This window comes from Colletotrichum siamense (genome assembly GCF_013390195.1).
Source record: "Colletotrichum siamense strain Cg363 chromosome Unknown KSG_Cg363_contig06, whole genome shotgun sequence".
NCBI classification, from domain to species: Eukaryota; Fungi; Ascomycota; class Sordariomycetes; order Glomerellales; family Glomerellaceae; genus Colletotrichum; species Colletotrichum siamense.
In genome coordinates this window covers 4,893,737-4,908,021 of record NW_023501019.1, presented here as the reverse complement: position 1 = coordinate 4,908,021, position 14,285 = coordinate 4,893,737, and the positions used below count along the sequence as shown (strand labels likewise).

Genomic DNA, 14,285 nt, shown 5'->3' with positions numbered 1-14,285 from the left:
GTTATTTATATTTTCTAGTAGAAGAATATTAAAAATATCTTATTTTACTCTTTTAATAAAGTATATTAACTATTAAGTTACTATAAGTTATTATTAGAATAAAATTTATAAATTTAATAATTTAATTAAATTAAAATAAGCTAGTATTAATATTATTTAGATTATAATATCTCTTTAGAATACTTATATAAGTTAGTAGTTAATAATATTATTATTAATTAGTTTAAACTAAATAAGTTACTATTAGTAGTTTAAAATTATTTAAACTTAGATTAAATATTTATTAATTTAACTAAGTGTTCTATAGGCAATAAACTTAGCTAAAAAGAATACCTCACTATTATCTTTAAGTATATCTATAATATAGATATTTTAGGCGTAAAAAGTTTAATAAATAATACTTAGTAAGATTTTAATAAATCTCACCCCTAGTCTTTATAGACCTACTCTTTTTTAAGTAGTAGTTTTAATAAATAATATAGTTATTTATCGTTACTAGTATATTAGGGAAAAACCCCCTTAATAGCTTTTAATACATCCTATTTTTATTTTATTTAGAGCTAAAAATCTTAATAAACTTTATTACTCTATTTTTAATAAACCTTACTTTATACCTTTATAAGCTTATTTTAATCTAGCTAGCTATATTAATAAACTCTACTTAAGTATATTATAGATATAATAATAAACTAAAAGCTATATTATTAAAATTGCTTTTAATTAAGCTTTAATTATATTTTATATTTATATATTTTACTATTAGAAATCTTAATAGCTTTTTTATTATTAGAAAATAATACCTTTTATGTTCTCTCTATACTAACCTATTTAACTTTTAGTAAGGATTTTAATAGCTTCTATTTAAAGCTATTAATACTAATAAGTTAGGATTCTAATAGCTTCTATTTAAAGCTATTATTATTAGTATATTAGGATTCTAATAGCTTCTACTTAAAGCTATTATTACTAGTAGGTTAGGATTTTAATAGCTTCTACTTAAAGCTATTATTACTTATAAGTTAGGATTTTAATACCTTTCTTTTAAAAGCTAGTAGTAATAAATAGGAAATACTACTTCTTAATATATTAATAAGCTTTAAGCTAGTAAGTCTTATATAAGTAGAATAGCTAAGCTATATAAGTAAATCAACCTAACTTCTTAAGAAAAGTTATTACTAAGTAATAATAGTCCTAAGTTCTTAGAAGTAAAACAAAGAAGATATATCTACCTTATAGATTAATTAGAGCGTAGGGTGCTCCTATTATCTAAACATATAAAACGCATAGCTGTTCTATATCACCCTTTATAGTAGAAAGGCATCACACAGCATAATTCAACCTAATAACTGCGAACATTATTTGATTCAGACAATCTTAAGGCCCTGTAATCTCGTTCAATCTTAATTGCCTATGCCACTACATGGCGTAAAAACGCAAACCCCTTTTCCACCTCTGCCGCAATACTTCCATTTGAATCCTCATCAAGATCTAACAAATGCGACGCGCCATCAATGATCGCAATCCCTGACTCAACCCCGTGCGCTGCAAGCGACTCACTCATGTCTCTGGCTTGCTGGACAGGAACGAGGTCGTCTTCCGTGCCGTGAACGAGGAATGTAGGTGTGCGATAGGTCCCGTTGATGACCTGGGCGTGTGGACTAATGGCCATGATACGCTCTCGAGTCGGCCTTTGCAGCGTCTCATAGTCGCTCGTGGACGCTGACTGCGGAATCTGCCCTTTGCTGGGTAGTCCGTCCAACCATATAGGCAAGAGCTGACCTTTCCAGTTTCCATGCAAAATGATCGTTGTCCGAGGATTGGTCCCTGAAGGCCCTCGGCCCAACCACTTACCAGGCGCAACAGGTCTTCCATTTTTCATCACTCGGCTTTCGGTGATTGGATAGTTCTGAACAGCTTCAAGCAAATCATAACCCCCCTTGGCAAGACTTTGGGTGCCAGAAGGAAAGTTTGGTTGAAACCATGCTACAGGAACGTCAGTCGTTAAGCCCGGACAACATGGCACACACGAGCACGGTGTACGTCTCGATGCGCCGATCATGATGACTTACACTCATCTTCCAATTTTGAAGGGCTGTAGAATGCAAGAATCGCATTGGGCGGCTCGATCCTCTGTTCCAAAGATGTCCACGCCAGAGTCATGGCTAAGTGACCGCCACTTGACCAGCCAATCCCAACAACCTTGGGACCAATGCGGAGACCTGGTCGGTTCAAGTTCATGAAGGGTAACTCATGACGGGCCCATTGTAGAGCGGAGCATGCGTCGGCCATGGCACCCTCCGGAAGAGGCATCTCAGGACACAGCCTGTAGTCAACCGCAACTGGTAAGATGCCGTTATCAAGCAAACGCTGGACATGCTTGGTATTGATGTCATGGCGCGAGAGGCTGATGTGACCGCCTCCATGAAAGAGAAGGCCTAAACCTCTGTTCAGCCTTCTGGGTCTTGTGACAATCAAGCCGATGTCTATTCGGCTGTATCAGGACGGAAAATCACTTACCGACTGACCATGTTTGTGACATCAACTCATCGGAAGGCGGAAGATATACGTCGGCAAATAGGCGATTCTGTCCAGTCTGTTTGAACATCACCGTTTGGATGTCGAAGCGTTTCTTCGGGATGATGTCTCCAACATTGGGGCGCGTTTTGAATCCCGTGATGATGCGAAGCATGTTAGACTCGGCGAGCTCGCCACCGGTCCAATCGACGTGCCCAAACCCGGCCTGCTCGAAGCTTCTCTTCCAAAAGAACTCGTCGGCAAGAACGTGCTTTCTTCCATCTGTCATCGACCACCAGCCATCCATAACTGCAAAGCGGTCAGCATTTTCGAGACCTACAAGAGAATGGAGCAAACTCACGTCCAAAGACAAGATCAAACCAGAACAGGTTTTTCGTGAACTCAACAAGCGTGACAATTCCGTGTGGTTTCAACATTTTCCGAATGTTTGTGAGTGAAGCAGATAAATCAGCAGTGGCGTGAATGCAGTTGGTTGAGAGGACGAGGTCAAACTTTCCAGTCATATCGGAAGGTGGACTTTTTGTGGCGTTCAAAGTCTGGAACTCTAGCCGTCCAGTTGATTGACTCAGTAAGGCAGGCAGCTTTCTCTTGGCTCCAGCCACCAGTCCCGCGGAAACGTCTGTGAAAGTGTAGACGAATGGTATTCCGGCATCTCCCAACATCCGGAGAACGTGTTTCGTAGTCGATGCTGTCCCACCACCAATCTCAAGGATATGAATTGGCTGTCCGTTGCCTCTGTTCAGAGCGCTCAATGCTTTGTCGAGAAAAGAGCAAAGCTGTTTGCTGGCTGCAAGGTAGAAGGGGCCATTGGTGTACACATCTTCCAAGATATTGGCATTCTCCTTGTTTCTGAACACCAGAGTAAGAGGGTCAGCTGCTCCAGTCATGCAGTCCGCCAAAGAGCTCCCCGTGATGTTGAGGAGTTTGTGTTCGGATGCATGTCGAGGGAATTGTTGTACGGCTTCCTGCAGCTTTTCAACCACAGGCTGATTAGGGACAGGCTTATTAGCGCGGACCCAGAAATTTCCTTTTCGACGGACCAGTCTTGCGTCTTCCAGAATCTCGAAAAGTTGCGATGCAAGAAGAGCGTACTTCGGGAGGTATTGAATGGTTGGGAGTTCATCCCCAGCCTTGAAAACTGATAGATCGCATCCAAGTTGCGGGAGAGCGTTAACCACGTATTGCGTAACTAGAGACGCTTGAACGGGATACACGTCGTCCCAAAATCTGATTGAACCGTAGGCCTTCGCATAGTAATCGGACTCATTCTTGATGTCTTTGAACACTTCATATGTCCTGTGCAGACTTTCTGGACCCCCAACATCGTCGAAGCTTTGTGCCTTTGGCTCCAACTTCATGACCGCGAATTCACTCGATGTGGATGTTGGCGTTGACGAACCAGTGCTTTCGGGTTCGTTGGCCTCACTGAATGTGGGGGAAGCGCCTCTGGTAGGCGGACTGGTCATCAACCTGCTAGCGTTGGCCGACGAGCTGCGAGCTCGTATGCTTTGAACCAAATCTCCTACTGAGAGCAGACTCTGATACTCGTCCGCACTCAAATCGACCAAAAACGTTTCGTTGACTTCGTTGAGCACCTCACTTGACAAGAGAGAGTCAATGCCCAGGTCAGCGAGCGAAGCGTCATTTGCAATGGCGCCGAGATCGATCTCTGCGACTCTTGCCAGAAGGCAGAAGACATCCTCGTCGCTGACTATCTTCGATGGTGTGTCGTCTGCGCGGGACACGGCGGTTTGAGACTGAAAGTCGACCGCGGGGACAGAGTCCTCCATTTTCTTCTCTTGAGGATCTTCGACAACGACGGCGCCCACTTTTCCCCCTGCGTTTTTTGAAGATAACGCTCGAGCAAGAGATTTTATCAACATCCGAGTGAACCTTGCGCCGTGAATGACAACGACAATTTTTCCGGTTGCTTCGTCGTAAACGTATATGTCGTTATCAATATTCCTCGGGTCGTACTCGCGGTACATGGACAGAACTTTCCATTGTCTTGACGGAGCCATTGAAAAGCTCGGATGAATCTCCACCTTACCGATTCGCGTGCAAACGAAAACCTCGTTCTCGGAACACAGTCCGCTCAAAGCGTTCACATGAATCCCAGAGACTTGGACAAAATTGTCCAAAGCCAATGGGTCCGTAATCATTTTGTCGAATCCTTCAAGGTTGCACTCGGAAGCCAGCTTGACTCGACTGATCGCCTCATCCCCTTTAGCGAAAATATCCCAGACGCCCTTGTACATCTCATCGTACGTGACGACACGGGAAAACACCGAGTAAACCAGCGGACCCCTAAGTGCTACGGTGTCGGTCACATCAGCGGCTTCAAGTTGTCGGACAGTATGGCGAAGTGCGGTTTCGTATTGGAGAAATTCGGAGTCGTCTTCGTCGTCTTGTTTGGATATAAGACTAATCTCTCCTGACGCATGCATGCTTGGCCGCAGTTGAGGGTCTGCCAGAGATGAAGACATCACGCAGAACTTCCAAGACTGTGAGTGCTCAATCTTGGAGAGGGAGAGTACGATACGGCATCCCTCACCCAGCCCGAGGGCTTCGTCGATTTGAATCTTCTTCCATGTTGCTGAGAATTCTTTGGTCTCTTCGTGCCCCAAAGCCGTAAGGGCAGCTTGTGCCGCCAGTTCCATGTATAATGGTGCAGGGCATAGGGGCTGGCCCACTACTGCATGCCCTTGTATAAGGCGCTTCCACATGTCATGCTGAGGGTCGACATTGAATTCGAGATTGGCTTCAGTCTTCCGCGTTAAAGTAAGCAGGCGACGCGGAGCGGGCGTGGTGCTGTTGTTTCTGGCTGAAGAGTCGAATTCCAAGGGTCCGATTGTGTCTCTCCATTCAAGCCAGTGGCGAGTCTTCTCAAACTGATACGGGGGTAGGAACGGGACATAGGAGTACATCCCTCTCTGGCAAGGATGAAAGTCCCAGAAAGTGACCGATTGCGACTCTTTCCACAAACCAATGGTGACTTGAGTCAAAGAGTCTCGCAATGATGTCCTATCCCGTAAATTCATCCCGTAAAATGTGTGTTCAGATGCTTCCTCTCCCAACGCTCTGCGGGCCATGGTCGTAATGCCAGAGTTCATCCCGGCTTCCAGCCAGCAACAGCCAGCAAGTTCCTCGTGAATCTTGCTGACAGCCTGATGGAAGAATACTGGTCTTCGGGTGTGTTCTCTGACACGTTGAGGCCAGGGTAAACATTCCGTATCCCGATCAAGACAGGTCTCGACAGGTATGAACGGTTTGCGGAAAACGAGTCCCCCAGCAAGAACTTCGAGATCGTGAAGAATTGGCTCCGTGAAGCGCGAATGGAAGGCGTACGGGACGTCGAGAATCTTTGACTTGGCATTCTGAGTTGTGGGATCCAGTTTGATGAACTGCTCAGCTTGTTCCACCTCCGATTTCGATCCGGAAATGACAGTCAGTCGTGGGCCATTGTGGCAGGCCACTTCGACATTGACTGTGTCTGAGTTCAAGAGTCGACCCAAAGAAACCGGATCAGTCTCGACAAGTAGCATGGAACCAGGGTCCGGACCCCATTTCTCCTTCATCAGTCGCGCACGCCCTGCCACAAGCTTGAGGCCGTCGGATAGTGACAATATGCCCGAAACACAAGTGGCTGTGAGCTCGCCAAAGCTGTGGCCTACCAGTTTGGCGACTGTGAGACCGGAATCAATCCAAGCCTTTGCACAAGAGTACTGCATGCTGAAGAGTGCAGAATGCAAGATGACAGGGTCTTCGATTGGCTCGGACTGGAAAATGTAGGGAAGTATCCCAGGAAATCCCTGAGACTTAAGCTCGTTCTGGCAGCAGTCAAGATGGTGCCGGAGAAGGGCACAGGATTCGTATGTGTCCTTATCAAGGCCGACGAACTTCGAATTCTGGCCACCGAATGCCATGACGACAGGCCGAGACTTACTCGGTAAAGTTACATTCCAAATGTCCGAGGTACTGGACTCATGAAGACGCTCGATGAGTTGATCCATGCTGTCGGCGTCGAAAGTGGCTGCAAAAGGCAGCGACGGATTTTGCCCTGACACGACACTAAAGGAAAGATCAGCCAAGCGGGCTTGTTCCTGTTGGTTGGGCGACATCGTAAATTGCTTCAGGATTTGTTTGCGCAGAACACCAATATTGGCAGACAGAGACTGTTGGCTAGAGGCTGTAACGATGAATGGGAACGGCATAGCCTTCGGAAGGCGGCTGTTGTTCGTCGTCCGAGTAATGGCCACACATGGCGATGGCGGCTCTGTAACGATAAGTGCTGCGTTACTTCCCGAGGCTCCATAGTTGTTAACACAAACTGTCAGTGGCCCCGAAGATTTCCATTCAATGCCAGTTGTGGTGATGGCGATCCTGTCCGACTCCGAAAGTGTGATCTGAGGGTTCAGTGTCGTGAAGCTGGCTTGAGGGGGAATCCGTTTGTGATGAATCATCAACACAGCTTTGATCACAGCAGCAACCCCAGACGCACTCTCCGTGTGCCCGATGTTTGCCTTGATTGATCCAACATGTAAAAGCTGTTCCGTCTGACGCCGTAAACCACCAAACGTTCGTCGAATACTTTCAAACTCAATCGGGTCACCCACAGGCGTCCCAGTTCCGTGAGCTTCAACATAAGTAACGTCGTCGGGCGTCATGCGCGAGAATCGTAGCACCTCTTCGTAAAGATCAGTTTGCGAGGGCCCATGGGGGACAGTAATGTACGTCTCGTTACTGTTTTGTCTGACAGCAGAGCCGGGGATCACAGCCAAGATTTTGTCTCCCGATGCTTGCGCCTCTGATAATTTCTTGAGCAAGAGGAGGCCAACGCCCTCTCCTCTACAATAGCCGTCGGCTTTTGCGTCAAATGACTTGCATTGACCCGTGGTGCTAAGAAACTTTCCAGCATTGAGGTTCTGGAAAAAGTTGGGGCTTGTAAAGACATTGACGCCCCCAGCTAGAGCAGCTGTGCATTTCCCAGCAATGATGTCGGTGCATGCTTTGTTGATAGCCACAGCCGATGAGGAGCATGCAGTGTCGATCGTGGATGATTCGCCGGTCCAACCAAAAAAGTTGCTGATCCTTCCGGCCAAAAACGCTCTGAGTGTTCCCAGTGTCGAAAATGCATTGGGTGGGTGCGATGCGACATTGTCAGCATAATCGTTGGCGCACACGCCGATATAACAGCCGACATCCTTGCTAGGTGGCTTAGGACCGTTGAAGTAGTTTGCAGACTCCAGAGCCTGGTAGGCGACTTCGAGCAGATGGCGTTGTTGTGGATCCATTGAAGATGCCTCTCTACTTGTCTTTCGGAAGAAGCGATGGTCAAAGGCGTCAACGTCATTGATAAGGTTGGCAAAAAATCTTTGGACTTGAGGTGTTCGTCGAAGACCATTCGTCGAAAACCTTTCGGCCGGTATCTCTTGACAAAGCGACTTGCCAGATTCAATGACGTTCCATAGCTCATCCAAAGAGTCCGCTCCAGGAAACCTGCAGGCCATGCCCACAATTGCGACTGCAGTATCTGGATAGCTTCTGGCTGGTGTCGAGCCTATCAAAGGCTCGGTTTGATTGGACAGGCCTAGCGGTGGTCTGATTGAGTAGGGACCCAGGAACCGTGAACTTGATAGGCACCGGACCGGACCCAGTTCTAAAACATTCCTTGCATCTTGTCCGGGTCTGAGTTTCGAGGCAACTTGGCTTACAACCAAGTGCCAGTCGGCCACCTCCGTCATGATGCACTCCAGTATTTCCTCGTGTAGTGGTCGGCCACCAAGAGTCCGGCCGTCCCGATTGGAACATACGGCAACTACCAGCCCGTCGACCTCTGGAAATCGGAGCTTTGATTCTTGGGCGCAAAATTCCAACAACTGTTGTTTCCAGTGGCTGAGCGCTGGTGTGTGATAGCGGGCTCTGAGACTCAGAGGCTTCAATGTGTAGTCTTCTAAAGGGATATGTTGGTGAAGCACTGCTATCCTTGCCGTTGGTACAATAATTGTGCAGCTTGCGTGATCGATCCTAGTTGCAACGTATGACTGTGTCTGAACATACATTAGATGAGAGAAAGACATGTTCATTCATGGAGTGCTTACGCAAGTGGCATGAGAATCATTCTCTGGAACTTGCGCGGCAGTCCCGCATGGCTCATTCTTTCCCTTACATATCAGCAAACATTCTTCTGCTTTCTGAAAGAAGGGAAATGCTCACATTTATTTCTTCCAAGATGGAAGCTGCAAGGTTGACGTCTAGGTCCAATCCTCGTTGGCGGCGTAGCACGAATGCTGTAGTTGCCCCTGCTTGGGTTTGATCGAAATCCAGATACACTCCAATGCAGAACGAAAGGCGGAGTGCCACAGCAAAATTATGGACCAAGGCCGTCTCGTCCCTGGAATTCGAAATTGCGGTAGCCGATAATAGTCCTAGACAAAATCCCTGGCAGCCGCCGTCTGAGATATTGCCAAGTAACTGCTGGTGGGAAATGTCGTTGTCCTGCAAGTACTGGAAATATTGCACCATCCCAAAAAGGACAGACAGAGGGGCTGAGATTGAATTCCAGTATTCTTTGATCTGGTCTTCAATGACATCAAGGTCGTGCTCCAGCCAGCGTGTCAACTGCAAAGCGCACCATCTGCCAGGCGTTCTTTCAAGGCATGGCTCATGAGCTACTAGACACTGAAATAGCGAAGGTAGCTCTGAGATTGAATCCAAGAGTGGCTGTAGTTTGGGTATTTGCCGCAAGGCTGATCTGATGTCATGCAAAGCCAAACCTCTAAAGCCTTCAGAGGCCTGAGGACCAAAAAAGATAGCTTTCAGAGACATGCTGGAAGGGCTTGTAGAATGATTCTCTGACTTGGGCGAATATGAGATGAATGCGGGAACTCTTTGGAATTTACCAAACCAAAGGTGCCAAGTTGGAGGGCTAGAAGGGTTTTGTCTCAATGAAGGTTAGTCTGTAGCCTGCTCAGCCGTCGCTCAATATCACAAGCTTCTCAGCGCTTGTCATCTACTGCAGCATCGGAGACTTTAGTGCTTCTTTACAACGGCATTCCACCACTTTGAAACCCTGACCGTCCTGAAACGCACGCGGGTAATTGATCAATGAAGCTCTTATCGATGGAATAGCTTGGCTGCACAACTGCCGGGTTCCTTCCTTGACTCATTTCGCATTGGTTTCATGCACAGTCTTTGGAGATTTCGTGATGTGTGAAAATATCCGGCGGTGGGTCGTACGAGTAGCAGAGTTTACACAGGCGGCAGCATGTTTTGGGGTCGTCTACAAGGTTGCTTCAGACTTCGCCAGACGTGCCACCGAATGACCAAAGATATTCACAAGCTCCGAGGCAGGCTTCTATCTCGTTCTCGCTGAAACAGGAAGTGGTCCGGGCTTAGGTTCGGGGGCTCCCGACACAGAAAATGCCTCGCTGAATTGGGTGTACACCATCCCGGGCCGCGCCCACGGTCCAAGTGACGAGCCCAGGCTCCTAAGCCGATGGTTTGTCGATCTGTTGCCCTCCTCTGGACTACAGTTTCCTCTCACCCACACTCCCACGGTATGAAGTTTCTGCCAACAGGTGTCATATTCGCATTTAAATTCAAGATTTTCCTTTGTGGTTGGCTGTATGATCATCTCGTCTTCAGTTCAGATCGCGATATCATTCTCCCATCTTACTGCAAGTCTTCTTAAACCTCAGACTAGACAACTGTCACTCTGCACTTCATCATGTCACGATCTCCAGGCTCTGAATCGGAGGCTCGACAGCTTTTGGGGCTTGTTGACCTACTCCGTGAATCCGTGCTCACCGTTACGCAACAATGGGAGAAGGAACGTAATTCGTCTGTCACGGAGGATTCTGCACAGCAAACAGTGCCCAGTCCGGATTTGTTCGAGGCTCAAAGAAGAATCGAGGCCATCGCCGGCACACTCATAGCGCTCGTGGCAGAGCCTTCTCACAGGATCCAGCAAGTTATGACTCTGGCTGTCCAAGCGAGAGCACTAATTCTAGCCACTGAGATGAAAATTCCAGACAAGTTGACAGCCGCCGGAAAGCAAGGAATCCACGTCAGTATGCTGTCAGAGCGTACCGGGATTGAGTCTCGCAAACTTGGTAAGTTCAGCCCAAGCGGAACAGATAACTGGCAACGGCCTTGTGGAGGCCCTCTAACGAGTGGGATCCTTGTCTATTACAGCTCGCCTCATGCGAACCTTGTGTACCATTCACATCTTCAATGAGCCTGAAGAGAACCGCTTCACGAACAACCGCATTTCACAAGTCTTAGTGGACAATGAGCCGCTGAGGGCTCTGGTGCAGTTAGCGTACGTATCATATAGAAAGTATTTTGAAGGGCGTAGGCTGATTTTGCGAAAACTCACATAGGAGCATGCACTCATTCACATCTGAGTACTTAGGTAAATACCTTCTGGGTCCGACTGGATCCTCTTATGAAAAAGACGAGACAGCGTTCCAGATCGCGCTAGGCACGGACAAGACGCAGTTCGACTGGTTCGCCGAGAAAGTCACAGTTGAGGAGCTCGAACGTGGAGGTCGCGGTACTGGCTACCCGGGGTTCTTCTCCAGGCCTGAAGACGGCAACTGGGAGGGGCCAGACTCCAACGGGTTGATATCCCGCCCTGAACTGGCAAACTTCGGAAAAGCGATGATTGGTAGCGGATCGGTCAATAGTCCCGCTCATGTTTTGGACTATCCCTGGAGCAACCTCGGAAACGGTGCCACCGTCGTAGACGTGGGTGGCGGGGTTGGTACGCAACGCTCGCAACCTTCTAATGAAGTAAACGTGTTTGATTGGCTAATGTCCATTCAGGAGGTTTTGCACTTCAAATGCTGAAAGCCCACCCTCACTTGCGGTTCATCGTGCAGGACCGTCCTGAAGTTATCAGTCAAGGAAAGAATGAAGTCTTTCCCATTCATGCGCCGTGGGCATTGAAAGATGACCAAGTCACCTTCATGGACCACGACTTTTTCCAGCCTAACCCTGTTGTTGGCGCAGACGTATATTGGCTTCGTCGCATCCTGTAAGTCCTCTGTCCCTCAGAGCCTGCAACAACAGCTAACGGTCGCAAGGCATGATTGGTCGGATGAGCCGTGCCTCAAAATTCTCAAAGCGCTCAAGGTCGCCATGAGACCCAATTCGAGGATCCTCCTCGCTGATTGCGTGCTGAATACTACTTGCGGATCTCCAGATGTGCCCTCGGCTCCGGATCTGTTGCCTGCCAACTATGGCTATTGGTGCCAATACAACCATGTGCTCGGAATGATTATGATGGCAGAGAATAATGGGATCGAGAGAACTGCATCCGAAATCAAAGATCTGGTCACCAGGGCTGGATTGAGGATCAACAAGATTTGGCCAGTCAGAAGTCTGGTGGGCATAGTTGAGGTAATGCTATAGTCCATGTAGCAATAGTTCAGTCTAGAAAAGTCTAGAAAAAGAATAAGTACGGTTTCACGCACCAGGCCTATGAGTATGTTACAAAACTTCAAAATGTGGCAATGGTTTAGCAACGGGAAATTCCCAGCCGTCTTAACAGCAGGCGTCTGGAATAGCTTGATAAGGTTCCCATTTCCAAGAACTCGCGGGGTCCACCCAGGCATGCTCCTGCCAGTCGGATGGATAGTTCGGCTAGGTTTCGGCTTGCAAGCATAACCATCCTTGTGGGATGTCCTACTCCAAACTTATGACCATCGAAGGTTATGGCCGAAAGCGGTATGCCGTCAGTACGCAAGGAATTGTCCAAAAGCGGTAAGCTGTGAGTACAACATCCAAATATTCCTATCGTTTCAATTCTCTACAGAATTTAGGCTTCTTTGGAAGACTATTTGCTGTTTTTCGCTCATCCCAATGTGTCTCATTGTGAAGAACGTGCCCAAACTTAATGCCCGGCCATCTTCGAGCACTCGGATTAGCAGTGCATTCGGAAATTTGCGAGTCAGAAGGCTACGGCGGGTAACTCCGTAAGCTGGAAAAGCTGTGAAATTGAGGGTAAAGTCTATTACGCGACATGTACCAGCAAATCATAGCCGGCATTATGAGACGAACAATGCAGGCAACTCCCTTTTCCTTTAACGCCCGTTCTGGCAAAACAGAAAGTTCTTGCCTTATAGTCGCGACGATGCACTCATGTTCTTATCTCCTGCGGAATTCCAATTGATTGATTAGACCCGGTTCGTATTCATAAAGTTTCTACAATCCTCGTTACATACGCTGAAACTCCGTCATCGTGCGTCTGTGCGAAGAGTCTAGTGCCGCTAACCGAGTCCTCGGTTTATGGCCAGATGGCAAGTTTATTGACGTTTACACTTGTGACTTGATCCTACTTGGATGCATCGTGTCCAGCATGGCGTCACCAATGAGCCTCGAAAACGATTTTCACGTTATCATAGTCGGTGCAGGACTCGCGGGGCTGTCAGCTGCTTTGTCTATCAAGCTTGCCAACACATCACATCGAGTAACTATTTTCGAATCTGCAAAGGAACTCAGAGAAGTTGGCGTTAGTTGGATCACACATCTTGCAGAGACATCAGGCCGATGGCATCTAACTCATACACTCGCAGGCGGGCATCCAGCTTACTCCCAATGGCGTACGTCTCCTTGAGAAGTGGGATGTGATGAAAGAACTGCCTACGGCATTGCCGGACACCATGAGTGTAAGACGGTACGACGGCTCGAGGCTGCTAGCACATGAGCCTTTCCTGCAGCAGCTCTTACAACGCCGCTGTGGCGCCTCGATTATTGATGTCCACCGAGCTGACCTGCAAAACGCCATGCTCGCCAAGTGTGTTGACGAACTGGGTGTGACTATAAAGCTTGGCACCTCAGTAAAGTCAGTCAAATTCAACGATGCAGCAGTGACTCTCGAAAACGGTTCAATAATCCACGGGGACGTTGTTCTTCTCGCAGACGGCCTGTGGTCCACGATTCGCAGCGAGTTCGCGGGGAAGGACCATCCGCCTATCGCGACGGGAGATTTGGCGTACCGGCTTCTCATCTCCGTTGATGAGCTCAGCGGTCCTGATAAGGACGAGCTACGAGATTTCATCAGCCGTCCTGCTTTGAATTTCTGGATTGGGCCGTCTTCCCACGTTGTAGGGTATTCCTTGCGTGAAGGCACCATGTTCAACTTGGTCTTTCTTCGACCGGACGACTTGCCTGATGGGGTGTCCAGGACTGGTGGGACTCAAGCCGAGATCAGCTCTGCACTCCCCTGGGACCCTTTGCTTCTGAAGTTTCTACGGGCGAGCAAAGAGGTGACCAAGTGGAAGCTAATGTGGGCCAAGCCTCTGTCCCAGTTGGCTAATGAAAGCGGGACTTTCTTCATGGCAGGCGATTGTTGCCATCCAATGCTACCATACCTAGCGCAAGGGGCAAACTCGAGTCTAGAGGACGGCGCCGTTTTAGGACACCTACTTGGCAAGGTGTCACAAGCAAACAAGACCAAGCTTCTTCCTGTGGTTGCGAAGGTGTATCAGCGTTTGCGAAACGACAGAACCCGTTGGATCCAGGAGGAGGCATTCCGCCAACGGGATGAACTCCATCTGTCCGATGGCGAGGAACAGAGGGAGAGGGACAAATACATGGTCGGACAGCTGGGAGCTGAGATACGCGGGCCGTTTCCAATTAGGTTCTTTTGCCCTGAAGCCCAGCGCTGGTTGTTTGCGTACGACGCATACGAGCAAGCTGAGAGGGGTTGGGATAATGAATCCAGCACCTTATGTTAACTTATG

The 14,285-nt window shown here is 47.9% G+C and overlaps 2 protein-coding genes across 2 annotated transcripts; one reads left to right on the top strand and one right to left on the bottom strand.

Annotated features, from left to right (window-relative positions):
* Nucleotides 1–1,408: 1,408 nt before the first annotated feature.
* On the bottom strand, nucleotides 1,409–7,829 carry mpas-0 (Methylphloroacetophenone synthase; the record flags this gene model as incomplete). The annotated part of the gene is made up of 4 exons (XM_036642177.1): nucleotides 1,409–1,983; nucleotides 2,070–2,435; nucleotides 2,518–2,823; nucleotides 2,876–7,829. The coding sequence occupies 4 exons, from the start codon at nucleotides 7,827–7,829 to the stop codon at nucleotides 1,409–1,411; spliced, it is 6,201 nt and encodes a 2,066-aa protein (XP_036493579.1).
* Nucleotides 7,830–12,898: 5,069 nt separating this feature from the next.
* Nucleotides 12,899–14,279, top strand: OpS4-1 (FAD-dependent monooxygenase OpS4; the record flags this gene model as incomplete). Its single annotated transcript, XM_036642176.1, has 2 exons — nucleotides 12,899–13,051; nucleotides 13,116–14,279. The coding sequence occupies 2 exons, from the start codon at nucleotides 12,899–12,901 to the stop codon at nucleotides 14,277–14,279; spliced, it is 1,317 nt and encodes a 438-aa protein (XP_036493576.1).
* Between the last annotated feature and the right edge of the window lie 6 nt (nucleotides 14,280–14,285).